Source organism: Geotrypetes seraphini, chromosome 2 (assembly GCF_902459505.1).
Source record: "Geotrypetes seraphini chromosome 2, aGeoSer1.1, whole genome shotgun sequence".
NCBI lineage: Eukaryota > Metazoa > Chordata > Amphibia > Gymnophiona > Dermophiidae > Geotrypetes > Geotrypetes seraphini.
The window spans coordinates 98,748,646-98,776,501 of record NC_047085.1 but is presented as its reverse complement, the minus strand read 5'-3'; the positions used below and the strand labels follow the sequence as shown (position 1 = coordinate 98,776,501).

At 41.9% G+C, this 27,856-nt stretch overlaps 1 protein-coding gene across 1 annotated transcript in view; it reads right to left on the bottom strand.

The window, feature by feature from the left end:
* TRPA1 (transient receptor potential cation channel subfamily A member 1) overlaps window positions 1–27,856 on the bottom strand; it is a 199,799-nt gene that overhangs the window by 127,990 nt on the left and 43,953 nt on the right. Inside the window, exons 4-9 of the mRNA XM_033929784.1 lie at window positions 26,718–26,893; window positions 19,750–19,857; window positions 13,990–14,098; window positions 13,754–13,899; window positions 10,755–10,891; window positions 4,897–4,945 (exon numbers count right to left, since the gene is read on the bottom strand). Coding sequence (XP_033785675.1) covers window positions 4,897–4,945; window positions 10,755–10,891; window positions 13,754–13,899; window positions 13,990–14,098; window positions 19,750–19,857; window positions 26,718–26,893 — 725 coding nt within the window. The remainder of the gene's footprint in view (window positions 1–4,896; window positions 4,946–10,754; window positions 10,892–13,753; window positions 13,900–13,989; window positions 14,099–19,749; window positions 19,858–26,717; window positions 26,894–27,856) is intronic.

Here is a 27,856-nt window from a genome sequence, read left to right as displayed (position 1 = left end):
GGACGGGGACAAAGCCATTCACCGCCCCATGGAGCGGTGAATGGTCTTGTCTCCGCAGTGAGGCATCAAGGATCACACGGTCCCCGCAACCCCCGCCCGCCCGATCGATCGTTTAACCAGCTTCCTCTCTCCACCTCACCTTAGTTTGCCGGCTTTCTTTTTCGGCAACCCGCACGCGCGGCTGCTCAGTATTCAATCTTCTGCTCTGATGCAACCGGAAACAGGAAGTTGCAGCAGAGCAGAAGGTTGAACTTTGAGCAGCCGCACGTGCGTGGCTCTTTGAAAGCATGTGGGTCGCCGAAAAAGAAAGCCTGAAAACTAAGGTGAGGTGGAGAGAGAAAGCTGGTTAAATGATCGAGCGGGCGGGTGGACGGGTGGGGGCTGCGGGGAGTTTTCAATAACTCTTTCAGCTCTTAGTTTAGACTCCCAGAAGTTGGAGGCAAGTGTTGAGAAGTTGCAGAGATTCACTGCATGATCTTGCTGCAGAGGAGGCACTGTTTATGTGACACTCCTTGGTCCCAGTGTGTTGCTGATTGTAGAAAAGTGTACTAGACCTTTTATCCCACAATTTTTTGGGTGCATAATGCAAAAGTAAATTTTGCGCTTCAGCTAACTATGCACAAAACTTTGTGCAGGTATTGGAGCACAGCATATTTACATCCATGCTGATGAAGCTGTTGGCTGTTCAGCACAGATGCATTGAAGTGTACAGAAGTCTAAAAAGCTGAGTTCAATGCTGGGGCTTTAACACCAAGCAGAAATCAGACAACAAAGGTAGAAAAAATAATAATATTTAGGATAAAGTAGTATATTAGTTGTGTTGATAAAAATTTATAAACAAAGCCCTGCCAGTTGAACATCTCTTTCTCTAGTTCAGCAGCCAGAACTTTGATTTATAAGAAAGGAATAAGCTAAATATTGCAATACTAAGGCTTATATATGGATTCTGACGGGGCGGTGAATGGGATGGCAGTGGCAGTGACGGGGCGGTGAAAGGGATGGCGGTGACGGTGACGGGGCGGTGAAGGGAACGGCGGTGACGGGGCGGTGCAGAGGATGGTGGGCCGGGGACGGGGCGGTGACGGGGACAGATTTTTTCCCTGTGTCATTCTCTATTCTGAAGCAAAGTTTTGGAAATGTAGTTTGGTCAGAATGGCATTTATTATGCAAATTTGGAAATGCACTTGTATAATACTGAGTTTTAATCATTTGGAATAAAGAGAATGAACTAAAAAAGAAGTTTTATGTATGCTTTTTAATCGGATTTTCATCGTATACTTCAATACAAATCTTGATCTTTTAAAACCTTTTGTCCACCAAAATGACTAGTTGATTTTTGTGGACAATAGGTGCTTATAAAACTATCTAGAGCAGTGTTTTTCAGCTCGGTCCTGGAGTACCCCCTTGCCAGTCAGGTTTTCAGGATATCCATAATGAATATGCATGAAAGAATTTGCATAAAATGGAGGCAGTGTATGCAAATCAAGTTTGTGCATATTCACTGTGGATATCCCGAAAACCTGACTGGCAAGAGGGTACTCCAGGACTGAGTTGAGAAACACTGGTCTAGATGTATAATATGGATAGAAGTGCATGCTTCCAATGTACTGTGTTCCAGGGTGGAGATTGGGTGAACTGTCAGATACAGTTGCATGCATCCAAGGAAATGTAGGAAGAAAAGTTACAGCTGCTCTGAGGTGACTGAATGAGAGCTTTCAGGATTGTAATTTTATAAATGTAATATATGCTTCAATATGCCTTCACAGCCTAGGCACAAGAGAATGACACAGGGTTGGGTAACCATAGTTAACCATGGGGCAGGGACAAAGTGAGACGGGGACAGGAACAAACTTTGTCCCTGTGTCATTCTGGAAAAACTTGAGACTAGAATCAATATGTAAAAACTTAACACATCTTAGACAATTGACAGCTAAATTCAATTATTTTTTTTTAAAAACCTCACTGAAACTTCACTTGAATTTAAATGAACTACTGTCAAATGACATAATTTTTGTCTTGTCTGCCTTTGATGTGGCAACAAGAGTCTTATCTGCTGATCAGACTCCTACCATCTGCAGCATCCTTCCATCATGTGCCCAGCATACGGACGGTGGTTATGAAAAAGGGTCAGCCTTGATAAAGCAGCAGGTGAAACATGTTGGCAATGTTAGTTCCCCATGCATAAAACCACAAACTAAATAAAATTCAATTAAAAATACTTCTGCTATAAGGCAGTGGCATACCTAGCATATGTGACACCCGGGGCCCATCATTTTTTGACACCCACCCCATCTATATGAAAAATATGATTTTTAGTAACAATCTACATATCGCACAACAAGAGTGTACCTAGGAAAAGGCAGCATCTTAAACACTGCAGTGAGCACTAGAACACCAACACATACATTGTAAAACTAAACAAACCAGATCCTGCACAGTCAATTGATCCAGTACAGTCGATGCTATCAGAAAGCCATGTCCCTTTCATACACACAGACAGATACACCTTTGTCCAATATGGAATAATCACAAACTAAAAATAGAAATATGTAGACAAAAGTTAAACTGAACTGCCAAGAAACCAGACTCTGCATACAATGCAACACCACAACACCACAAAAACAGTAATACATGTACTCTAATACTGTGCAAAATATAAAGACAGTAGATGTAAATTTGAAAAACTGATATATAACAATCACCACTTTACAAATTAACAAATAAAAATAAAACAAATAATGAGAAATATGAAAATACCATTTTATTGGACTAATCCCCGTAAGCTGGGTCCTCATCCCCACAAACCACGTGATTCCATCTACACAAGCCTTGAATTGTTTTATATTGAACTTATTATATTAAAGTATAAAAAGAAACAATATTCTGTACAATTGTCAATTTATAAATCAGCGTCTTCTCCCCACTCTCTCTTCCCCATTTCCCTTCAGCATCCTCAGTCCACTCTCTCTCCACTTTCCTTCAGCGCATGCACATAAAAACAAGCAAGTAATTTTATATCATTTTCATTCTATTCATTCATAGAAATTAAAGTCTAAATAATGGCAGTCACATAACAAAACATGATTTTACAAAAATAATTCCCTGCAGTCAAGCCTGCAAGGATTACTAGATGTCTTTCAGCAGCTCCTCTCCCTCCCTCCCCGTTACCTTCGTGGCCAAGTCAAAATGATTTACCAACAATAAAATTTTAAAAACACAAAGCACATTGTACGCAGAGAAAATGTTAATTATCATTTATATTCCGTGGGTTTTCAAAGAGGTCAAGGCAGATGACTTTATGCAATGTCACCTCAGTAACAACTATACAAAAATAGACAAATATATCCCCTCCCTTTTTATTAAACCACAATAGCGTTTTTTAGCGCAGGGAGCTGCGCTGAATGCCCCATGCTGCTCTCGACGCTCCCTGTGCTAAAAACTGCTATTGCAGTTTAGTAAAAGGGGCCCATAGCGCAAAATATAGACAGCATATATAAATTCTCAAAACGGACACATTTTGATCACTAAATTGAAAATAAAATCATTTTTCCTACCTTTATGTTTGGTAATTTCATCAGTCTCTGGTTGCACTTTAGTCTTCTGACTGTGCATCCAATATTTCTTCCCTTCTTTCAGCCTCCTGTATGCTTCCTCTCCTCCAGACTTCATTCCCTCCCCCAACTTTTTCTTTGTTTCATCCTGTCCCCTTCTTTCTTTCTTTCTCTCTCCATCCCCCTTTCTTTCTGTATGTCTGTCTTTCTCTCTCTCTCCGTGCCCCATTTCTTTCTTTCACCCTGCCCCCTTCTTTCTTTCTCTCTCCATGCCCCCTTTCTTTCTCTATGTCTGTCTTTCTCTCTTTTTCCCCATGCCCCATTTTTTTCTTTCTTTCACCCTGCCCCCTTTCTTTCTTTCTGGCTCCCTGCCCCCCCCTTGCTTTCTTTCTGGCTCCCTGGCTCCCCCCCCTTTCTTTCTTTCTTTCTCCCTTCCCTCCCCCATGCCACCGCCGCTACCACCACCATGCTGCCACCACCACCGGGGAAAGGCTGCCACTGGCCATCGGAAACAGGCCGGCGCCGAATTCGCCCTCCTTCTTTTCCCGCAGTCCGACCAACTCTGGCTGCCAGATGTCAATTCTAACGTCGGAGAGGACATTCCGGGCCAGCCAGGCAGCGATTGGCTGGCCCAGAACGTCCTCTCCGACATCAGAATTGACGTCGGATGGCTAGAGTTGCTCGGCTAGGGGAAGAGAAGCAGCAGGGAGGGAGAATTCGGCACCGGCTACTTTCTTTCCCCAGCAGCAGCCTATTCCCTGGTAAGTGGCCAGCTGAACACCCCCTCGGGCCTTGCACCTGGGGCGGACTGCCCCCCTCTTGGTATGCCACTGCTATAAGGTTAAATTAAAGAAATAATAAGTTTAATAAGATATGAGCCGATGAAGAGCAAACACCTAAATCTTAAAGCGATGAAGATCTTGAGCTTTATTTCCTATATACATACTGTATGAATGTATATTTATAAAATTAAATAAATAATAATTTAAAAAAAAATATCCTGAGCTTTAAATGGTGTTCCTGAGGCTCTGACAACAACAATAACATGGATGCATATGAGGAAATATACTGGTAGTTTATATGCATAAGGGGCGTGAATAATTTAAACCTAACATATTGTGCCTTTTCTCATCTCCATCCATCAAAGCAGTTTTGGGTTACTGCAATAACAACATTTAATTTACTGTAAATGATTTGAAGAAAGATATTTCCTGTTTCTGGTGATTCATAAACCTGAAATTCAGGAAATTAAAAAGAAATGTTAACTGTTTACTTGGCAATAAACTTCTTAAGTACAGGTTTTCAACCCATGTGAACAATTTAATAGATGAATTTAAATATTTACCATCGAAATCAAATATTCTGCCAGTTCACAGTGATCAAACAATGCAGACCTATAACAAACCAAAAACAGTATCTTTATAAAATGCTATATTACAAGGGAACAACCTTATGACAAAGGGCTCCTTTTACTAAGGTGTGTTTGGGTCTTAACACACGGAATAGCGCACGCTAGACATTAACACCAGCATTGAGCTGGCATTATTCTAGAAGCGTATCGTGTGGTTTAGCGTGCGGTAATTTTGTGCGTGCGCTAAAAACGCTAGTGCACCTTAGTAAAAGGAGCCCAAAGTGTTCAGTTTTCTGAAAATATGTTGAAGAAAAATTTCAGAAATTAAGAACAGTGATATTAAATCAGATTATACTACATGTATAGTCATAAAAGAAAACATAATTTGACTTGCAGGGAGTAACTTTAAAACGGGGCGCCTAGGTGAATACTCCAAAAAGGTGCCTATTTTATAAATTTAGAAACCCTCAAAATCCTCTACGCACTATTGTGTAAACACAATAACCAAAAATCACATGCCATACATACAAAGGAAAAAAATGGGGCAGGGATCATCAGACAGAAGCAGGAACCCCTCTATTAAACTGCCAATCATGCAGTGGCGTACCTAGGGTATGTGGCACCCGGGGCCCATCATTTTTTGACACCCCCCCCCCCCCCATGTAAAAAAATTTTTTTTTTTTTTTTTTTGCAATAACCATGAAATGGAATAAATGGTCAGAATAGAAACAGGCAGTGAAAATTTTCTTTTATTGAACCTCATATATGTAACCATTATTCCAAACATAACATAACATAAATTATGTCTAAATTGTCATGACATTAGAAGTACATATGGAGTAGTTGCAGGTGATGCTTGGGACAGTTCTGATTGTGTTAGTTCGGTTTTATGTGTTTTTTGAATAGAAGGGTTTTTATTTCTTTTTGAAGGTTTTGCAGTCTGTGGTTGATATCAATTGGTTGTAGAGTTGGGGGTCGAGTGTTGCAGCTCGAATGGCTAGGAGGTTGTCGAACAGTTTTTTTTCTTTTGACGTTTTTGGTTGGAGGGTGTGTGAATGGTGCACAAGTTCTCCTATGTCTGTTTGAAGTGGATTGAATTATTTAGCTGAAGAAATTAGTTACCCCCCATTCCACACACATTAATTCTCTTCCATTTTTGTTCCCATTATAAAAAAACACTGATAAGTTCCCAGAAAAAAAATACATTAAAATAAGAAGTGAAAACAAAGGCCCCTACAGATGAGAACATAACATAAGAATAGCCTAACTGGGTCAGACCAATGGTCCATCATGCCCAGTAGCCCATTCTCATGGTAGCCAATCCAGGACACTAATACCTGGTCAAAACCCAAAGAGTAGCAACATTCCATGCTACCGATCCAGGGCAAGCAGACACTTCCCCCATGTCTTAATAACAGATTATGGACTTTTCCTCCAGGAATTTGTCCAAATCTTTCTTAAAACCAGCTACACTATCTGCTTTTACCATAACTTCTGGCCACTTCATTTTTAAGTTTAGATCTTTCCTTTCAAACAGAGACCTTGCTAGATGTCAAATACAGCACAAGGTAACTTCACATGGACTTAGCTGTGCAGGAAATGTGAATCTCCTCATACACCCACCATATAGTGCAAAAATGTGCAAAGGTCTGTTTTTTTCTTTCGATCACTACATAGCCTAATGCCACACAAGCAGCGCTGTTACAAACATATTCTGTAGGTCAATGCTAAGGATAACAAAGTTTCCTTCCTTGGACCAGAAGGAGATAAACCACTGGAAGAGATCCCAAAACAACACCCAAAGACCCACTCAGTGTGTGAATCAGTTGAGTGGAGTGGACTAACTGGGGGGTGGAAATGGGCCCGGAGTTTGCTCAGCAGAATTTCCCAGACCACCTCTTCCTCTCAACACATTGACACGCTGCCACCATCACCACTAGGAACACCTCACTGGGTAGGCCAGCTATGCTATAAACTTTATAAAACACATTATTATATTTTCTTATAAAGCACATATTTTAACTGACCTCTCTGACATCCTCAGCCTTTCCATTCACAAAAATAGAAGGAAGAAAAGTTCCCATTTCCTGCTGTCTCATGTCCCCGGCCTATACAATATTTTTTTTCTGCAGACCCTTCAAAAGTCTGACCAAATCCTCGTTTCACTTGCATTATAAAGTACTGAGGATGCCATCTCTCCCCAATCCCAGGTCCTAAAGTCTAAGACAGTAGCGCAAACTAATGCTGCCAGATACAGGAAAAAAAAATTTTGATTCGATTCAGCCCTATTGAATTGGTTTTTCAATTCGATTTTCCTGCCCAGTTGGGTGATTTTTTTCAAAACTCCTGGTGGGTTTTATAGCTTTTTCACCCCCTTTGGCTTCTCCTAACCACACTGGCGCTGTGGTGTAAATAAAATAAAGAAACAAAAAGGACTTTTCCTCTTTCTGTTAAATCCTAGCTCACGTTTGCAGTCCAACACCAGTTCTGGCAGGATACACATTTCAAATCTGACATGTTATAATCACAAAACAGAAAATAAAATTAATTTTTCTACCTTTTGTTGTCTGGTTATATTTCAAATCTTGTTGGTCCAAGGCTCTGGTTTTCTTCTGATAACTTGCTTGCCAGGGTCTCCTTCTTTCTGCATGCTAACCATCCATCTGCCAACTCTGTCCTCCCTTTCCATTTCCCTTCCCTTCCCAGGAAGTCTGGTATCTTTCCTTTTTTTCATCTCCCTCCACAGATCCACCTTTTCTTAAATACCCTTTCATCCGGCATCTCTCCCTCCTTCCCCACCATCCCAGAGTCCACCATCTCTCCGTTTCTTTTCCTAATTACCCTCCTATCCAGTATCTCTATCCCTCCTCCACACCATCCCTTGTGTCCAATTTCTCTCCCTTTCTGTTCCTTCCCTCCCTAAATCCCATGGTCCATCATCTCTCTCCCTCTCCTCTATTTTCAGACCCATTATTTCTTCCCCCCCCCCCAAAGTTTGGCATATGCATGTCTCTTTGAACACCCCCTTCCCTCCGTGTACTTCTAAATCATGGTCCCCCCCCAAAGGCCTGTCCCCCCTTAAAGGTCTGCCTGTCCCACCTTGAAGGCCTGCACCCCCCCTTGAAGGCCTGTCCCTTCCCCTTGTAGGCCTGTCCCCCCCTTGAAGGCCTGCCTGCCTGTCCCCCCCTTGAAGGTCTGCACCCCCTTGAAGGACTGCACCCCCCCCCCCCGAAGGCCTGCACTCCCTTGAAGGTCTGCACCCCCCCGAAGGCCTGTCCCCCCCTTGAAGGCCTGTCCCACCCCCTTGTAGGCCTGTCCCCCCCTTGTAGGCCTGTCCCCCCTTTAAGGCCTGCCTGCCTGCCTTTCCCCCCCTTGAAGGCCTGTCTCCCCCTTGAAGGCCTGCACCCCCCTTGAAGGCCTGCACCCCCCCTTGAAGGCCTGTCCCCCCCCCTTGTAGGCCTGTCCCCCCCCTTGTAGGCCTGTCCCCCTCCCCTTGTAGGCCTGTCCCCCCCTTGAAGGCCTGCCTGCCTTTCCCCCCTTGAAGGCCTGTTCCCCCCCTTGAAGGCCTGCACCCCCTTGAAGGTCTGCACCCCCCCAAAGGCCTACACCCCCCCCCGAAGGCCTGCACCCCCCTGAAGGCCTGCCTGCCCCCCTTGAAGGCCTGCACCCCCTTGAAGGTCTGCACCCCCCCAAAGGCCTACACCCCCCCCAAAGGCCTGCACCCCCCTGAAGGCCTGCCTGCCCCCCTTGAAGGCCTGCACCCCTTGAAGGCCTGTCCCCCCTTGAAGGCCTGCCTGCCTGTCACCCCCTCCCCCTTGAAAGCCTGCTTGCCTGCCCGCCCGCCCCACCCTGAAGGCCTGATGCCCCGACCCACCCCGACACCGCTCGCCCCCCTGGCCTCCCCGCACCACCTATGAAGCAGCCGCAGCAGGATCGCGAAGTCAGCGTCAGCGATCCCTGCGCTGCTTCCTGCGCCACGGTCCCGCCCCTCCTCTGACGTCAGAGGAGGGGCGGGATCGCGGCGCAGGAAGCAGCGCAGGGATGCTGACGCTGACTTCGCGATCCTGCTGCGGGCTGCTTCACAGGTGGTGCAGGAAGGTCAGTGGGGCGAGCGGTCCTTCGGGGGTGGCGGGGGACTGAACGGCAAGGCCGGGAACACCCCATTAGGGCTGGTACCCGGGGCGGCCCGCCCCCCCGCCCCCCCTAGGTATGCCACTGCAATCATGAGCTATATATGGAACTCACTGTGGTGCCTACCCCAGACTACCTATAAGGTAAGCATGATTAGGGGTGCAGAACAGGCGTGGAAAACCCTGGCCTACATTCCAGGCTCTTAACACTTGGATGCCTACCAGCGCTTAAATACAGAGAACTACGACTCCTTGCACTCCCAATATCCTCATCAGTCTATTTAAATATAAAGAGTACTGCAGAAAGAGGTCTGAAACGCAGAAAAAATGTCCAGACATATTAACCATCTGAAATTCAGGCAATATTCTGATGACTTCTAAAAAAAAAAAAAAAAAAGGTCAGACAATTGACAATCCAAACCTCTTGAGTCACAAATGGAGAACATCCTGGCATCTTCCTATTGCTGCATATTGATCCTGCCACCACGAACATCGCAGAATCAATCTCAAGAGGAATAAACAAAATCTCTACCTGGGCAAACAACAAGCTCAAACTAAACACTGCCAAGACTAACTTAACTTGGTTCCATACCTCCCATCAAGCAGTCCCTAATTCCATTAGCCTTCTATCTGGAACCACATTCAGCATGCAAAGCTCATCCAAAATCCTTGGTGTGATCTTAGACTCTACTCTTTCTTATGCCCCGCAAATCTCTGGGGGAAAAAAAATCTTTAACATGAAACAGTTGTGGTTGGACCCTAGCATCTACCCTCCTAGCATCAGCCCATGTCACAGCCTCAAAGGCAAAACGTGGACACATCAGGTTTTGATTTACTGGATTGTTTAATAAAGTGTAACTTTTCTGGTACTACTGGTCTACTCCAAGTTTTCTACCTGTACAAGTACTTGCAGATCATCACATCTCTGTGTGTATTCGATCAATCATGAATAAATGCTTATCACAAATTTACACCTGCTTAGAAAATGCACATATCAAATATTCTATATCTTGACTGATACTCTCCACCCAAACTCCTCCCCTGAACATGACATGTAAGCATTCTCTGTGCCTACTTTTTATACCTCCTAATCCCTGAATTTTATAGAAGCCCAGCACCCTGAGGTTGTGGATTCAAATCCCATGCTGCTCCTTGTGACCCTGAGCCAGTCACTTAATTTCCCATTGCCCCAAGTACATTAGGTAGAGTGTGAGCCCAACAGGACAGATAGGAAAAAATGCTTGAGTTCCTGAATATAAACCACTTAAACATAGAAACATGATGGCAGATAAAGGACAAATGGCCCACCTAGTTTGCCCATCCGCAGTAACCATTATCTCTTTCTCTCTCTAAGAAATCCCACCTGCCTATCACACGCTTTCTTGAATTCACACACAGTCTCTGTCTCCACCACTTCCTCTGGGAGACTGTGCCACACATCTACCATTCTGTAAAAAAAAAAGATTTCCTTATATTACTCCGGAGCCTATCACCTCTTAACTTCATTCTATGCCCTCTCATTTCAGAGCTTCCTTTCAAATAAAAGAGACTCAACTCAGGCAACACTTAGGCTATAATACTAAAAATTAAAAAAAATTAAAAAAAATGAAATAAATAAATAAATAGTCACAACATGTCATGTTTCATACATTAAGTAAAAGGACCCTTCTGCTACTTGACAACCATAAACAGAAAAGAATTAATTGGAGGATTAATTCTTACTTGTGAAGTGGGGTCTCATTATTCCCATCCTGAAGGTTAACAATAGATTTATCACTGGTGTAAGAAGCCACCATTAATTTGACAATCTCAGTTGCTCCCTGCGTGGCAGCAAAATGAAGTGATGTGGCATTGTCATTCTGCACATTATAAACACAAACCAGAAGCTTAAATCAAATTAGTGTTTTCTGCAATTCACTCATACCCCATGGAAAAATTAACAAAACAAAACACGTTATAAGCATTAGGGCAGATATATATAGCATGCTTTTTTCTAGCAAAAAAAAAAAAAAAAAAGATGCTGGTACTCAAATGGCAGGACCCCTGCAAAAAGCCACAGAATCTGAAACTGTTTTAAATATATTTAATTTCCACTATAACGATTTCCATTCAAAGGCTTTATTGTTACAAAGCATTATTTGTTAATTTATATAAATATGACCTACACTTTTATACTGTTGACTACAGAGACGATGCCTCAATTAGAGCTGGCAGAAATAGTCGAAAAAGGGTTCACAAAGGGGGCGCTTAGGAACCAAAACTGTGCACACCACGCAAACCGCGTGAGAGCTAACAAGATAATATAAAGTGTTAAGGGTGCTCTCAGTGTGAGCGAGCAGTAACAGGAGACTAGCTCCAATACTTCATAACTCAGGTAGAGGTAATATACCCCCACCCGCACACCATCACTGAGCACCCTTGGCGTGCAATAAATCAAGTGAAAACATTCACGAATCAAAAGCAAGTAAATTAACTGAATGAATAACAGGTGAGACCTGAGCGGCCCCTGAATGAACCCTACTAGCCAAAACTACAGCGCAAAATCAAAAAATCAAAAAAAGGTAACTTAACTGAAAAGTGAAGCGGGAACTCATCTCTGAGACTCAAAATGAAACGCGTCCGGAAAACAGGTTCAACTAAGCTGGTTTTGGGGAAGAACCCTTCTTCAGGAACCCATGAACCCGACGAAAAAGAGTGAGGGCAGCTGGAGGGCGGGGCGACCGATGAGCAACGCACCCGCGCTAAAGAGCAGACAACAAGCCACGTCATACACACATACACCAATCACACAACAGCACCAGTCATTCCATAATGAAAACAGAGGTGAAATGCAAAATACAAAAAATAAAGATAAAAAATGAACGGAAACTAAATGATAGTGTGCCATTCGACACTCTCATTAAGTCCATTAGGCAAGACAGACTGTAAGTGGAAGATCCAATACTGTTCACAAAGATTCAAATGGGCTTGTCTGTCACCCCTGAAGTCCCTAGGTACTTGCTCAAGGACAAACCATGACAGATCAGCAAACTTGTGTTCGTGTTCCACACAATGAGGTACAAGGGGAGCAGAAAGGGTGACAGTATGAATCCAGCTCTTGTGTTCCTGAAGCCTGGTTCTGATCTTTCTGGTGGTATGTCCGACGTAGATTAGTTCACAAGGGCAGATGACGATGTAAATCACCCATTCCGAATCACATGAGGTGTGAGCCCTGAGTTGATAAACACGTTGGGTACTTGGGTGTTGCCAGCATGAAATAGTCAGGGACCGGCTGCACATTTCACAATGGCCACAGGGTCCATGACTGCCCCCAGAGCGAGCCCGACTTTTAGTAGACAATAGGTCCTTTAAATTCCTGGGACGAGAGAAAGCTATGCATAGGGCTTCCTTGAACACTGCATGATGGTCTAACTAACACATGCCAGTGCTTTTTAATGATCTCAGCAATTTGGTGAGCTTGACTGGAAAAAGAGATCACACACACTTGCTGGTCCATAGGGGCTTTAACAACCGGGTTCAACAAAAGCTCAGGGTTGGCATAGAAGGCTCTACGATATGCACGCTTGATGGTCCACTCAGGATACCCACGAGCCTTGAAGCGTTGGGTCAACAGCTTAGCTTGCGCCTTAAACTCAGGCAACGTGGAACAAATGCGACGAATCCTGAGAAATTGCTCCACAGGAAGGTTTCCTAAAGACCGTGGTGGCGAGTTGACCATCAGCTTTAGTGACCACCGTGTCCAAGTATGTGACACTGGGAAGATTGACACACGCGGTGAATTTCAGATGACAATCTAGCGCATTAAGCCAGATAAGAAATTCAGCGAACTTGGTGGCAGTATCAGTCCATATCAAAAATATGTCATCAATGTAACGTAGCCAAATGGCCTGTTACTGCTCGCTCACACTGCGAGCACCCTTAACACTTTATATTATCTTGTTAGCTCTCATGCGGTTTGCGTGGTGTGCACAGTTTTGGTTCCTGAGCGCCCCCTTTGTGAACCCTTTTTCGACTATTTCTGCCTTATTGTTGTGTTGAGTTCAGGTTGTGGCAGTAAGTTTTGGAGTGTATTTTGTTGTCAATTAGAGCTGATGCTAGACTACTTTAAAAAAAAAAATAAGATAATGACTCACAATCCTTTAAATAAACGTACTTTGAAGCAACACTTACAACTCAACAATTCAACTGTTCGCCTTCCCTTCGCCAAAACACTGTCTTCTCAAAAGATTCCTCGATAGAACTTTCGCCTTCCAAGCAGCCAAGTTGAACCCATGGCTAGCCCAGATGATACTCGAGGCCCCCACTTACCTTGCCTTCAGAAAACTACTAAAAACTTACCTATTCAGCAAACATTAATCCTTTCACCCCACATAACACCGGCCCCACCCCTCCCCCTATCGCCCTCACCAGATCCTCCCTTGTCCCACTCTCTACTTCCCTTGTCTAGTTCGATCAAAGCTGCAATTTCTGTTAAATTGCTGTACATTTTCCCTTCATTGCAGACTACTGTAAACTGCTGTAACTTCCTCGCTGACTGCTGTAAATTGTTGTAATCTATCGTAAATCTGATTGTAATTTGTTGTAAATCTGCTTGTAACTTGTTGTAAATAAGATTGTCAATGCAGATCATTTGTTAATTGATGTAAACCGCCTAGAACTCGCTGGGTATGGCGGTATACAAGAATAAAGTTATTATTATTATTATTATTATTATTAACTACCTGTTTTAGATCAATCTTTGCTCCGAAGGCAATACACTTTCTAACAATTTCCAGACTTCCATTCTGGACCGCCAGGTGTAGAGGACTGCACTTTCCATTATTGGTAAAATTGATGTGGTCCTCGATAGGATTGCCGATCTCTTCACCTGAAGGACATAGAATTATGAGTTTACAGTATAGAAGTTTTCTAGAATTATGTATTAAATACCAAAATCATTTATTCTAATTATATTAACCTTTTTTTAAAATGACTTCCAAACACTTTGTTGCACCACAGTATGCAGCCAAATGAATAGGGTAACATCCCATTTTGTTTCTTTTGCATAGCTTTGCTCCATGTCTCAGCTACAAAATAAAAAAATAATAATAATAATTAATGAGTGTTTGAACATTAATTATGCTTTTAGAAAATATGGCAAATACTGTAGGCCATGTTCATGCATAATGTGAAGCCACACTGGATACATACTTGGAAGGAGAATAGGAAGCCAGCCTATTCCTGCTCCAAGAACTAGTTCACGAGAGAAGTTAGACCATCAGACAAGAAGAAATATGCTCATGCTTTTTTGTTTCAGTAAGTGAACATTGGAAATCTCAGGACCCTTTTGGCATTCGTAGTTTTGTCTGGTTAAGTGAAGAAGTTAAGCAGTATGGATCCCTGATGCAGGCAATTTGTGCTGAAACATAGTCTGTGTCAGGCCACTGAATAAAGTATACCTTCACTATTCCCACCTCTGAGGCCCTTGGTGCTTTTTTCTATTTACAAGCAAAATGTGTGATATGACTCGATGCTCTAAGTGGGGTGACGATGAGAGATATAAAGTTATTCAGAGTAGTGAGGACACAGAAGGATTACAAAAACCTACGAGACATAAACATGCTGAAGAAATGGGCCGTGAAATGGCAAATGAGGTTCATCGTGGATAAAAGCAAGGTGATGCATGCCGGTAACAAAAATCATGTGCACGAATACAGGATGTCAGGTGCTGTACTCAGAGAGAGCTCCCAGGAAAGAAGTTTGGGAGTACTTGTACACAAGTCAATGAAGCAGTTTGCGCAATGCGCGGTGGTGTCAAAAAGGGCAAATAGAAATTTAGGAATGATTAGGAAGGGGATCACAAACAGATCAGAGAAGGTTATCATGCCGCTGTACCGGGCCATGGTGCGCCCCCACCTGGAATACTGCGTCCAGCACTGGTCGCCGTACATGAAAAAGGACATAGTACTACTCGAAAGGGTCCAGAGAAGAGCAACAAAAATGGTTAAGAGACTGGAGGAGTTGCCGTACAATTAGAGGCTAGAGAAACTGGGCCTCTTCTTACTTAAAAAGAGGAGACTGAGAAGGGACATGATTGAAACATTCAAGATAATTAAGGGAATAGACTTTGTAGAGAAAGAGAGATTGTTCACCCTCTCCAAGGTAAAGAGAACGAGAGGGTACTCTCTAAAGTTAAAAGGGGATAGATTTCATACAAATATAATGAAGTTCTTCTTCACCCAGAGAGTGGTAGTAATCTGGAACGCTCTTCCAGAGGCTGTTATAGGGATTCAAGACAAGGTTAAACAAGTTCCTGCTGAACTAGAACGTATGCAGGTAAGGCTAGACTCAAATATGGCACTGGTCTTTGACCTAAGGGCCGCCGCATGAGCAGACTGCTGGGCTGGGCTGGTCTGACCCAGCAGCGGCAATTCTTATGTTCTTGATTAGCAATCCTATACCATAACATAAAATTGAAAAACATGTTTTGTTTTTTATTTTGTTTTGTCCCTAATTGGGAGTGTCCCATGAAACAGACCAAACAAGAAAAGAAATATGTCATGTAGAAGCCAGTTCAATATTGGGAAAAAAAGAAAATAGTTTAGTAATATTAAGGATGGTCTTATGAATATTATTCCAGAACCAATTTTTGGACTCAAATAGAAAAAAAAAAAAAAAAAAACTTGCATGGTGCCTAGAGACTTTTTGTTATTGAAATGTTTAACTCCAGGTTTTCCTCTAGAGCCACAGAGCAGTCTGATTTTCATTAGAACATAAGCATTGGCATACTGGGAAAGACAAAAGGTCCATCAAGCCAAGTATACTGTTTCCAACAACGGCTAATCCAGATCCAAGTACCTGGCAAAATTCAAAAAAATTAAAACAGATTTTATGCTACTTATCCTACAAATAAGTAGTAGATTTCCTCAAGTCCATCTTAATAATGGCTTATGGACTCCTGGAAAAGAGGGAGTTTGGGAAATATATGCTCACAGCAGGAATAACAGTAGTTCCCAAACCTGGATTAGACCCCACATGTTGTGGATCATACCAGCCAATCTTGTTAATAGATTTAAAACTCCCAGCATAAATCAACATTAATTCATGAGGATCAGGCTGGATTTATGTGGCATGCCCAAGAGCATGGGATCGCCTTTTCTGCTTCTAGCAATAGATACAGAGAAGACTTTTCATAGAGTACATTGGGGTTTTATGCTTGGAACTCTATACACGATGGGTTTTGGGGACAGGTATTGTAGATGGCCACAAGCAATGTATACTGTACCAAGAACTCCATTAAAGAGTAATGGAAGCTACTCACAAGACTTTATACTAGGTAGAGGTACCTGACAAGGCCATCCTATGTTATCATTTCCATTTGTCCTTACTTTGGAGGCCATGACAGCATATGTTCAAAGGAACAAGGACATTAAGGCAGAAAAAGAATGCTCCAAAATAATGCTATATGCTGATGATATTCTATTTACAATGGCACAGCCATGCCTAACCATGTCTACCCTAGTACGAGAAATGGAATAATACAGTTTAGTGTCTGGGTGTGAAGAGTCTATGGAATGTTACCACTCCCCCTGCAGAATATTCCTTCACATTGCTATAGCCAACTTGACTTATGTAGCTCCTCCCTAGGAGGAAGTGACTCAGGATGGATAGATTCAGGGAATCAGCTGCCAAGAAATATAAGAGACAGGGCCAGAGCTGGATTAAGGAGGCCTAGGAGAGAAGGAAGAAGTAATTCCAGTGTATGCCTTGACTATAATAGCTAGATGTTCTGCTTGGTTGAGATAAGACCACTTCTTTTACTGAATACTTGTTAGTCTTATTCTGAGGTCTGGCTGAGGCTAGACTAGGTTACCTGACTGAATAAAGACACTTACAAGACTATTTGGGGCATGGCAGTCATAAGCCATAGACTGTGTCTGGGGTCCTGTCAGCCAAAGACCCATCTTAGGATTTTTGCTTATTGAACAAAGAGTCTGTTCCTTAGATGCCTGGCCCTGTGAAGTAACAGGACTCGAGGATTGCAGTATTTCAGATGCACTTGTAGATTTCACTTGTTTTCCTTTTCTAAATTGAAAGGCTGTCTTTATAAGAGATACCTGGATAGGACCCTTTCATTTCAAGCTGGTAAAATGAATGATTGATTGAGTGAAACTATTTTGAAAGCTTTTAATCCTTCAGAAGACTTATCTCCTTGAATTTGTAACGTCATAATTACGGTATTCTATCTCTATTGCTGTTTGCAACTTTGCTGCTTGTCAGTTGTCTCTTTTATTGTGAACCGCTTAGAACTGTTATAGTATTGTGGTATATAAAAATTAAGTTATTATTATTATTTTTATTGCCTTCCTGAAGTTCAGAAGACCTTATAATAATCTTATGCAGGTAAGTGGTTTGTTCCAGAGTCGCAGTAGGTACTGTGGGTAAGATCTTTTTTGGTCGTTCTCAAGGCAGAGGGTGCGTCCTGAGGGCACACATAATTACTTTTCTTCTTGCGAGTGAAGCGGTCAATTAAGGGTGTAGGGCGGACGTTTGGAAGCCATATAGGCCATTACCATGTTGTAGAAGAGTTTATAGGCCGTTTGTTGATAGGCAGCCAGTGGGCAGTGTACAACTCCGAGGTGATCAGGTCTCATATGTGGAGATTCTTCAGGAGTCAGATGGCTACATTTTGTACTCATTGTAGTTGATGGAGGTTTTTTGCAGTGAGCCCATTTAGGAATTGCAATAATCCATACGGGAGAAGACGAAGGCATAGAGTAGCTGGTTCTGAGAAGTACCATCTGATTTTCTGTTGTTGCAGGAGATAGTAGAACAAGGTGGATACTACTTGGGAGATATGGTCAGAAAGCGAAAGGTCACCATCAAGGATCACCCCTAGGCTGAGTACTTTGTCTTTGGCTGTCAGGGTGGTTGATTCCCAAGAGATTGGCAGGGGGCAAGTTCAGGGTCACCTCTCTGTATCCAGAGGAGCTCAGTTTTTACCATGTTTAGTTACAGCTTGTTTAAGGATATCCTTCTATTTATTTCTGAGGCAGTTGTGTAGTTTGGAGATTTGGGTGTCTCGGTTTGAACCTAGCAATAGAAACAGTTGTAAATTGTTGATAAACGAATGAATCTTTATCTGGTATTTTAAGGTGAAATCTACCACTAGTCTGATATAGAGGTTGAAGAGCAGAGGGGACAGGAGAGCACCCTGTAGTACTCCATATTTTATTGGTTTAGGTCGCGATACAGTATATCTTAGTAGGAAACTTTGGGTCCTTTGGCTCAGGAATGGTGAGAACCATCGGAGCGCTCAATCGATGATTCTAATATTTGTGACTGGCGAGGAGGCAGGGGTGATTGATGGTATTGAAGGTGGCACTGAAGTCTAGAAGAACCAGTAACCCATTATTTCCATTATCTAGTATAATCCAGCAGTCATCGATAATATCTACCAGGACTGTTTCCGTGCTACGAAATTTTCTGAAGCCAGACTGGTATGGGGAGAGGGCATTCTGTCTGTCAACAAAGGCTTGGAGTTGTGATAGTACGGTCTTTTCAAGGATCTTGGAGATGAAGGGAAGGTTGGAGACTGGTCTGTAGTTGATGGGTTTATTCAGATACAAGTTTGTTGTTTTTTAAAAGATTGGCCTGATGATTTATGATTTCCAACATTGCAGCACTGTTCCCTATTGCAGAGAAGTAGGATAGAGGTATGATTGATTCATTGAAGGCATATTTTGTGGCAGTCAGAAGATTCAGAATACACAGGTCGAGGATGAATTCTGAGGGTCATAGCACTGCAATTGTTTTTGCTAGGTTCTAATAAGATGCTGGTTCAATGTGATTGAGGATTTTGTTCCAGGCTCTTTCATAGAAGGAGGGATTATTCAGGATGTTTGCTGGGTTCTCAGATATCAAATCAAAATTTGCACGTATGTGATTGATTTTTTCTTGGAAATAGATGGAGAAGGTTTCACTGTCCAGGTTGATTTGTAGGTTTTTATTGGTTTCCTTGTGAGATAGTAAGCAAGTTTTTTGTCGGTGTGAAGAGCTTCCTTGATCTATTTGGAGCTTTCTGTAGGAGATTAGTATAGTAAGGCTTTTTTGCATCAAGGATGGATAATTTGTACTCATCTAGAAGTTTTTTCCAGTAGGCTTTGGCCTTTTTATCTTTGGATTTGTACTGGTTTCTTTTGGCTTTTCATAGTTCTCTCTTTTTCCTGAGGTTGTCCGTGAACTAGGGGGAGGAGAATTGTGAGTGTTAGGTTTTATTACCTTGGTTTCCACTAGGTTTTCATACAGGGTCTTGACTTCCATGTGACTTGGGGTATGCAGGTACAGTCTTCTACTAATTGCTATTCTGCAAATATGGATATATTTTACACAGTGAGTATGTGACAGATGGGCAGGACTGACCCTTACACATATACCTTAAACAGCACTGAGTTAAGCAAGTATAGCCAGCATTTGGACACAGATACCTGGACTAGCTCTGTGGTATAACAGCATATGTGCATATATGCCTGGCTACACCATATGTTATAAAGGAAAGCAGGCGTCTAATTTATTTTATAAAATAGAAGGGTGCCCTATTATAGAATTGCCACCTTATAACATTGGTCTTTCTGTACTCTCATACCAAGGCCAATACACTATATAAAATACTGAAAGAAAAAAATAGAAACACTGCAGAGGGACATAAGGTACACAGAAATGCAATAAATATACCAACCAGGATATCAATTGCTTCAGCATTGTCTTGATAGCATGTCATCATCACTGCATTATTTCCAACTTCTCCTTCTAGATTAATATCTGTACTGCTATGAGAAGCCAACACCTAGCCAAACAGAAAAATAACACATCAAATATGAAGAAAGAACAACCACACACATACTCTCACATGTAACTCAGCAATCATTTATACTGGGAGGTTTCAAAATGTTTCACTGTCATTTACAAGGTTTGGGCAGCAAACAAAATGAAGATTGAGTGATAGGACTATGGTAATAGGGCAATACAACCAATATGTAGTGGAAGGGCCATGGATCATAAAAGATACCTATTTAAAATGACATGTGTTTACAGATGTACTATCTGCATAAATGCTGCTGTTGAAAGTTCACATATAATTTTACATGGATGTTTAGAAATGCTATTTACCCGCTGTCATCTGAATAGGTAAGTTGTACATTCAGTGGTTGAATTTTGATGTTGAGAGTAGAACTTTATAAACTGCTCTCAGCCTGCTGCAAACCACTCCCTTTTTTAAAAAATGTATAACATTGGCCATTCAGGGACTAATTGTAGAACAAGGCATCTGTTTTAAATAGGCTCCCACGTCCAGGCCCAATAACACACAAATCCTCACATACAAATTTACACCTATTCTGAAAAAGAATATGGGCTTATATGCATGTCTTCTATTTTATAGAACACATGCTTATAGGCCCATATTCTAAAAAAGGTGTCAGTATTTTAGGCGCTGGTATGCGTCTTACTGGCACCTAAGCTAAGTGAAAAATGTCATTTAAACAATGGTTTTAAACTGATTTTCAATGTGCCTACTAGCACCTAAAAAAACACCATTGGCATAGCTAATGCCAGAAGTGGCATTATGTGCCTTAATGCACTTAGAGAAGTGTGATTCACGTCAAAGGTAGACAGTGAAAATGTAGGCCTTGAAAACCCTGGCCTACATTTCCTGCCTACCTTTGCTGTAGGTGCGATTCTCTAAATGGCGCTGTCACGTGATTGGCAGCTGCTTTTAAGGCAGCCACCGACAATGGCACCATTTAGAGAATCCGGCCCATAGTGCCTGCATGCAGATAGCATCAAAATAGGCATCCTCAGTGGAGAAGTAGAGTTGTCTCCTGGCATCCATTCTAGCAAAATTTGCTGCCGTTTAGCCGTGCTTCAGATGCTCCGGTACAGCACAGCAAGAACAACGCCTATACTGAATTGCTATTATGAACAGGAGGGCTGGATAGGATGGATGAGGTGCAATAAGGCGCTTTAACTTGGTGAGCCACAAGTGGCTTATTTCTGTAAGGGGAGAGGTTTCTTACCATGAGAGCTTAGGATATCCTAGCCATGGAAAGGTGAAAATAAGTTTGCCTGGAAAGGGAAATGCGTTGATAGAAAATGGCAATGTCCACCTACCAATAGTATGAGAGCTATTAGGAAGCTGTTAAAATTAGTGAAGATAACAGTGGGATTTGAACCGGTGAGCTGGAGAGGATAGATGAGATGCATTAACTTGGTGAGCCACAAAAGTCTTCTTTCTATTAGGGGAGAGGTTTCTTACCATGAGAGCTTAGGATTAGAGAATGACACGGGGAAAAAATTTGTCCCCGTCACTGCCCCGTTCCCGGCCGACTATCCTCTGCACCGCCCCATCACCGCCATTCCCTTCACCGCCCCGTCACCGTCACCGCCATCCCTTTCACCGCCCCGTCACCGCCACTGCCATCCCATTCACCGCCCCATCACCATCACCGCAGCATGCATAAAAGCCTCAAACAGGTATGATTTTATATACTTATCTTTATTAACGTATAAAGGAAACATTCTTTACAACTTTACAACTTAATTAACTATACAAAAACAAAACACAACCTGTACTTTTAATTGTCCTTATTTTTTAACCCGTGGATGAACAACAAATCAGCCACAATCTCTGGATTCAGTCTAGTTCTCCTTTCTTCCTGCAATAGAGAATGCCCTCTCTGAAGATGTGCTGGTAGCTGGAATGCATACCCCTGACCCCCATCCCCATCATAATAGTAAATAGTACTAATTGTAATGCAATTTCTTCCATTCATTTTTCATGTACACTACTGTATATAATATTAATTCATTATGGTAACCACAAAATTAAAAGAAACACAAAGTACACTGTATGCAGAGAAAATATTAATTAATATTTGTTTCATTTTTCAAAGAGGTCAAGACAGATGACTAAAATATGCAATGTCACTTCAGAAACAACTATAGAAAAATAGACAAATATAATGCAAAATATAGATAACTGATATAAATTCTCAAAACTGACACATTTTGATCACTAAATTGAAAATAGTCATTTTTCATACAATTTTTCTATCACTAATCTTCCCCCACTCCATATATATTCCGCAGGTTTTCAAAGAGGTCAAGGCAGATGATTTTATGCAATGTCACCTCAGGAACAACTATACAAAAATAGACAAATATACCCCCTCCCCTTTTACTAAATCGCAATAGCGGTTTTTAGCACAGGGAGATGCGCTGAATGCCCTGCACTGCTTTCAATGCTCATAGGCTCCCTGCGCTAAAAACCGCTATTGCGATTTAGTAAAAGGGGGCCATCGTGCAAAATATAGACAGCAGATATAAATTCTCAAAACAGACACATTTTGATCACTAAACTGAAAATAAAATAATTTCTCCCACAAGTGGACATGCTTAGTTACGTCAGCTCTATGGCTGCTTTAACTGTAAGGTGCCTGAATCTAAGGCTATATGCTACCATTCTGTAATGGAACCTGGGAGCCCATTCACTGCTATAGAATAGGTGTTCCCTGTACAGTCTCAGGGTGCCTACGAGGAAGAACCCACTTGGAGAATTGCCCCTTATTTTTTTTAAGGATTATAAAAACAGAAGCAATAATGTGAAAAACAAAACCCAGCCTTAAAACAGGCTGAATTAATTTGTGAACCATTATTTAAAGGATACTCAGAAAAAATATTGTTTTCCCTTAACTTAAATGAAATAAACATATTCCCATCCATCATTTGACTATAGCTAAGGGCAAAAGAACCTCATAGAGCTGCAGTGAAATAGAAAAGTGATTTTGTTTAACTGTAATCTCTGCATTAAGTAGATTTGCACACCCCAAGCTCCTTAAATCCTGATGCACTTCTAGCTTTTCCTGTATCAGACTTTGCAAGATTAATAAATGGAGCATTCTTCTGCCTGCCAGTTAAAGGATGAAAAAGAAAAAAGCCTATAAAGTTCAAATCACAGCTTGACTAAACTTGAACTTTTTTGATTTCATTCTTCCTGGCTGACCACAATAAGCACCAAGGTTGCTTGGCTCAGAGCTTTAAAAAGAGCAAGCAGAATCAGGTCCGATGTCCGTGCGTTTTTTTTTTCTCAAATGGTATACCACTACACTTGCTGCTTTTACTTGCTTCGGGCCTTCCTCGTTGCTGGATCCTGCCTACTTTCTGTTTCCGCGAAGGCAGGACCCGGCAGCGAGGAAGGCCCGAAGCAAGTAAAAGCAGCAAGTTGTAAGCTTCCCTCCGGGGCTCTATTGTGTGCATGCTGGCTTCCCTTCTCTTCCTTCCGAAACCAGAAGTGGCGTCCCGGGAGGGGGGGGAGAAGAGAAGGGAAGCCGGCACGCACATGATAGAGCCCCAGAGGGAAGCTTACACCTTGCTGCTTTTACTTGCTTCGGGCCTTCCTCGCTGCCGGGTCCTGCCTTCGCGGAAACAGAAAGTAGGCAGGATCCAGCAACGAGGAAGGCCCGAAGCAAGTAAAAGCATGCTGGCAAAAAAAGGCAGGCGTCAAACAAAATTTTCGGCGCGAGTCAGCCCGGGAAGGAGCAGGATTAGCTGGGCGGTCATCTAAATCAGCCGGGGAGAACACTTACTTGTACCTGACGAAGTTTACAGGCTTTCAGCTCCTCCCAGTGAAATGAGTGAAAAGTGAATCCAATCGAGCAAAAAGAACTGACCAATTAAGAGCCTGTATATTAGGGGGCGGAGTCAATGCGGCAACGTGCAAGTCGGGTAGAGAGTTGGAGGAGACAGACCACATGGCGGAGACAAACATGGCTGCCGGAAAAAATCTGACACCCGGTCCCGAACCAAAGACACACGGTGAAGACAAGGTAAATAGCGGTACATAGAAGGGGGTACATTTGCCTGCGGGGACAAATCTTTTCACCGTTTTTGCGGGCGGTGAAAACTTTTGTCCCCGTGTCTGCGGCGATTTGGCTATGGAGTCTCCATAACCCGCAGCCAAACCGCAGCCACGCCGCGGCTCCCTGCGGGGATCGCTCCCCGTGTCATTCTCTACTTAGGATGTCTTAGCCATAGGAAAGTGAAAATAAATTTGCCTGGAAAGAGAAATATGCAGATAAAAAATGGCAAAGTCTACCATCTAGACCAGGGCTGCCCAAGTCCGGTCCTCGAGATCTACTGGCAGGCCAGGTTTTCAGGATATCCACAATGAACATGCATGAGAGAGATTTGCATATCAAGAAGGCAGTGCAGGCAAATCTCTCTCATGCATAGTCATTGTGGATATCCTGAAAACCCGGCCTGCCAGTAAGTGTTTAAGGATTGTGCAACAAAGACAGTCAAAATCATGTTGCTGTTGTATGCAGTGTTTAACTAAGGGAGCTCCAAGTCTACCATTACATACACATGATCTTTGTTCAATAATTCTGGTCCTAACGATCGGGATGTCTGACCTATATAATAAGGTCACATGGTCATTTTATTAAATAGATAATTTTCTTTGATGTGCATGTTGTCATGTCCAATAGAGTTTACTTTTTTTTACTATTGTCCCAAAAGGACCACTAATCCCTCAATTGTCATTTTACAAATTGAAAATGTTCCACATCTGTGAAAGCCCTGATCTTACAGTCTTTTCTTAATTGTCCAAACATCTGCTTTACAAAGCATATCCGTCAAATTTCCATTGCGAGCAAAAGAAATCATACACATGGCTGGAAAAAAAATCTGCCACCGCTTCCTAATAATCAATGCCATTTCTTAGGACGACGAGGTATATTTCCAATTGCATGTAAAAAAGATGTATCTACTATTGTATTTCGAGGCTGCAAAAGCAGATTCCTGTTGTTATGCAGCAGTCATTTAAAGACCATATTTAGTACTTCTTTAGGGTAGCCACATTGAAGAAACTTTGCTTTAAGTCCTTGATTACAGATACAGGAAGTCTATTTTTAAGATGCTTTGGATGCATACTCTGATAGCTTAAGAAGGTGTTACGGTCAGTAGGTTCAGAGTACACTACTGAACTAAGTCTATCTTAATTCCTGCATATCAATACTTCCAAAAATGCAATTTATTTAGGGTAAAATGCCATTTCAAATGTAATTGTGGGGTGACAATCATTCAAACCACTAACAAAGTTATGCAATTCACATTCATTCCCTGTCCAAATCAGGAAAATATCATCAATATACTGAAAACAGCACTTAACATATTGATAACCATCTGATGAGTATGGTTCACAGTCATAAACGCGCGGGACAAAGGCACGCCGACATTACAGAGCAGACAACTTAGCTGAAGACTCCAGCGTGCCGTGTAAAAGTTTATTTTAAAGAGCTCCGAGGGGGTGTGTGAGGGGGGAAACCCCCCCCCAGTTTACATAATAGTGTTTGCGCTGTCATGGGGGGGAGATTTGGGGGTTTGGAGCCCCCCATTATAGAGGAAGCTTAACTTTTTCTGTATTTTTAGGGGAAAAGTTAAGTTTTCTGTATAGTGTGTGGGGTTATACCCCCCACCCCCACCCCCAATGGCAGCGCGAACAGTAGAGCGAACACTATTAAGTAAAGTGGGGAGGTTCTCCCCCACATCCCCCTCGGAGCTCTTTAAAATAAAATTTTAGGGCAGCACGCTGGAATCTTGTGCTCAATTGTCTGCTCTGTAATGTTGGAGTGCCTGGTCTGGCGCGCTTTTGTCCCATCACCGATGAGAGTAAACCCATTTTCTTTCATATTCTGCCATAAACAAGTTAGCCACAGATGGGGCAAATGATGCACCTATGGCCATTCCTGATATCAGGACATAGATGGTATCTTCAAAAATGAAATTATTGTTCTTTAATGCAAGCTGAGCCTCAGTTTGCCTGGCAGCATCAGAAACTCAAAGCAAGCCCAACAGACGCCAAGTTAGCCAGAAACTCGGGCTCAGAGATCCCCACTCAGGTGTGCTGCAAGGAAACAACTTCTATTGTCCCTTGATACTCAACTTTTGGAGATTGATATGAGCACAAGTTAATTTGATACTGGGAACTAGGATTCCGTTGTCACATGAGGTTGTTATTTGTGGGACATTATTGTATGCTAAACCTCCGTTGGATAGATATAACTACAGACTTTTGATTGTTCTAACTGGAATTGCCATACAGATGATTACTAAAAACTGGAAAAATTGGGATCGACTTAACTTTTCCTTTTGGTGGGAGTCCTTATGTCTATGCTATAAATTTGAAAAAATGTATTCAGAAAGAATGGAGCATGACAACATTTTTAAATTAACATGGGGCCCATTAATTGAGTTTATGAGGTCTGATTAAGTTAAAAGATCCCTTAATTCCTATAAGATTCAAATATACATCCAGGGACTTTTTTAATTTATTTATTAAACAAAGGTTAACTCAGTACAATTGTCTGACCCTTGTTCCTATGTATTTAAGTGGACAAACAAAGCAAATACAACATTTTGTTCAATATACTGCTTAAAATGGTCCCATCTAAGCTTGATGTGCTACATACTAAAGGTTATCTTTTCAAAAAGGGATTTTCCTATCCAGTACTAAAATGGGAAAACTTGTGACTTGGATTGGCCTCCATGAAGATGGGATACTGGTCTAGATGGATCATTGGTCTGAATCAGTAATGCTATTCTCATGTTCTTATACCAGGTACCAAACAAGCAATTGGATTGAAGACTTACCTCAACTATCTCATTGTGACATATCTGGACAGCCATATGAAGAGGTGCCTTCAAATAATAGTTCAAAATGTTGGGGTTAGCACCTCTGCTGAGAAGTACCTTTACACTTTCCAGCTGGTTTTTCTCCACAGCCCAGTGAAGGGGTGTATTTCCCTCACAATTCATCACATTTAAAACTAAATCAAAACAGAAAATAGCATTTGTGATCAAATAGATATTAGATCCTGTACTGACTAGTTCTCATCATAGTGCAATATGCAAGTAAAACATGATTGTCTATTGCTTCACAGATTTTGAAAAAAAAAAAAAAAAAAAGGTCTAAGAGTCCCTGTTACTAAAGGGCAATAAAAATTGTAGGCGCATCAGCAAGACCTGTCAGCTGCTGTTCCCTAACCTAAACTAAACTAAAACTAAACTAAACCTTAGTTTTGTATACCGCGCCATCTCCACAAGCGTAGAGCTCGGCACGGTTTACAGGGTTAGGTTGAAAAGGAGCTACAATGAAGGGTTATAGGAAAGGAGCTAGGAAGATAAAGAGGGACAGGAAACCAAAAAGCGGGAAGTGTTAGATTTTTGAAAAGAGCCAAGTTTTCAGGTGTTTGCGGAAGGATTGGAGGGAACTTGAAACTCTGAGCGGGGATGTGAGGTTATTCCAGAGTTCTGTGATTCTAAAGGGGAGGGATGTTCCTAACCTCTTGACAGAAGTCTGTAATTGATGAAAAGCCAATTTGTTTATACATATTTGCTCAAGAAAAATATTAGACACTGGCCTATAGCAATTAGAATCATTTAGGTCTGAGTTAGCTTTCTTTCATAGTCCGTGAGCCAGACCCCCAAAATGTGAAGATTAGTACCATCAGAGATGGCACATTCCACCTATGCTTTGTTGAAAGCTTAACATCTGAGGATACAAAAAAAAATGCCTGGTGGAGATCTATGAAGCACAACTTAGTGTGAAAATTTTCAATGATTTTAAGTTACCCCTTGTAATCTGCTAAATGAAGAAAAAAAAAAATGCTGCTATTATGCAATTCCTATTAAAATATATGTTTATATATTTACCCTTGTGGATAATTGTACAAACTTATCACTCCTTAATTTTTTCTACAATAATAAAACACAAATATTAACTTTAGTGA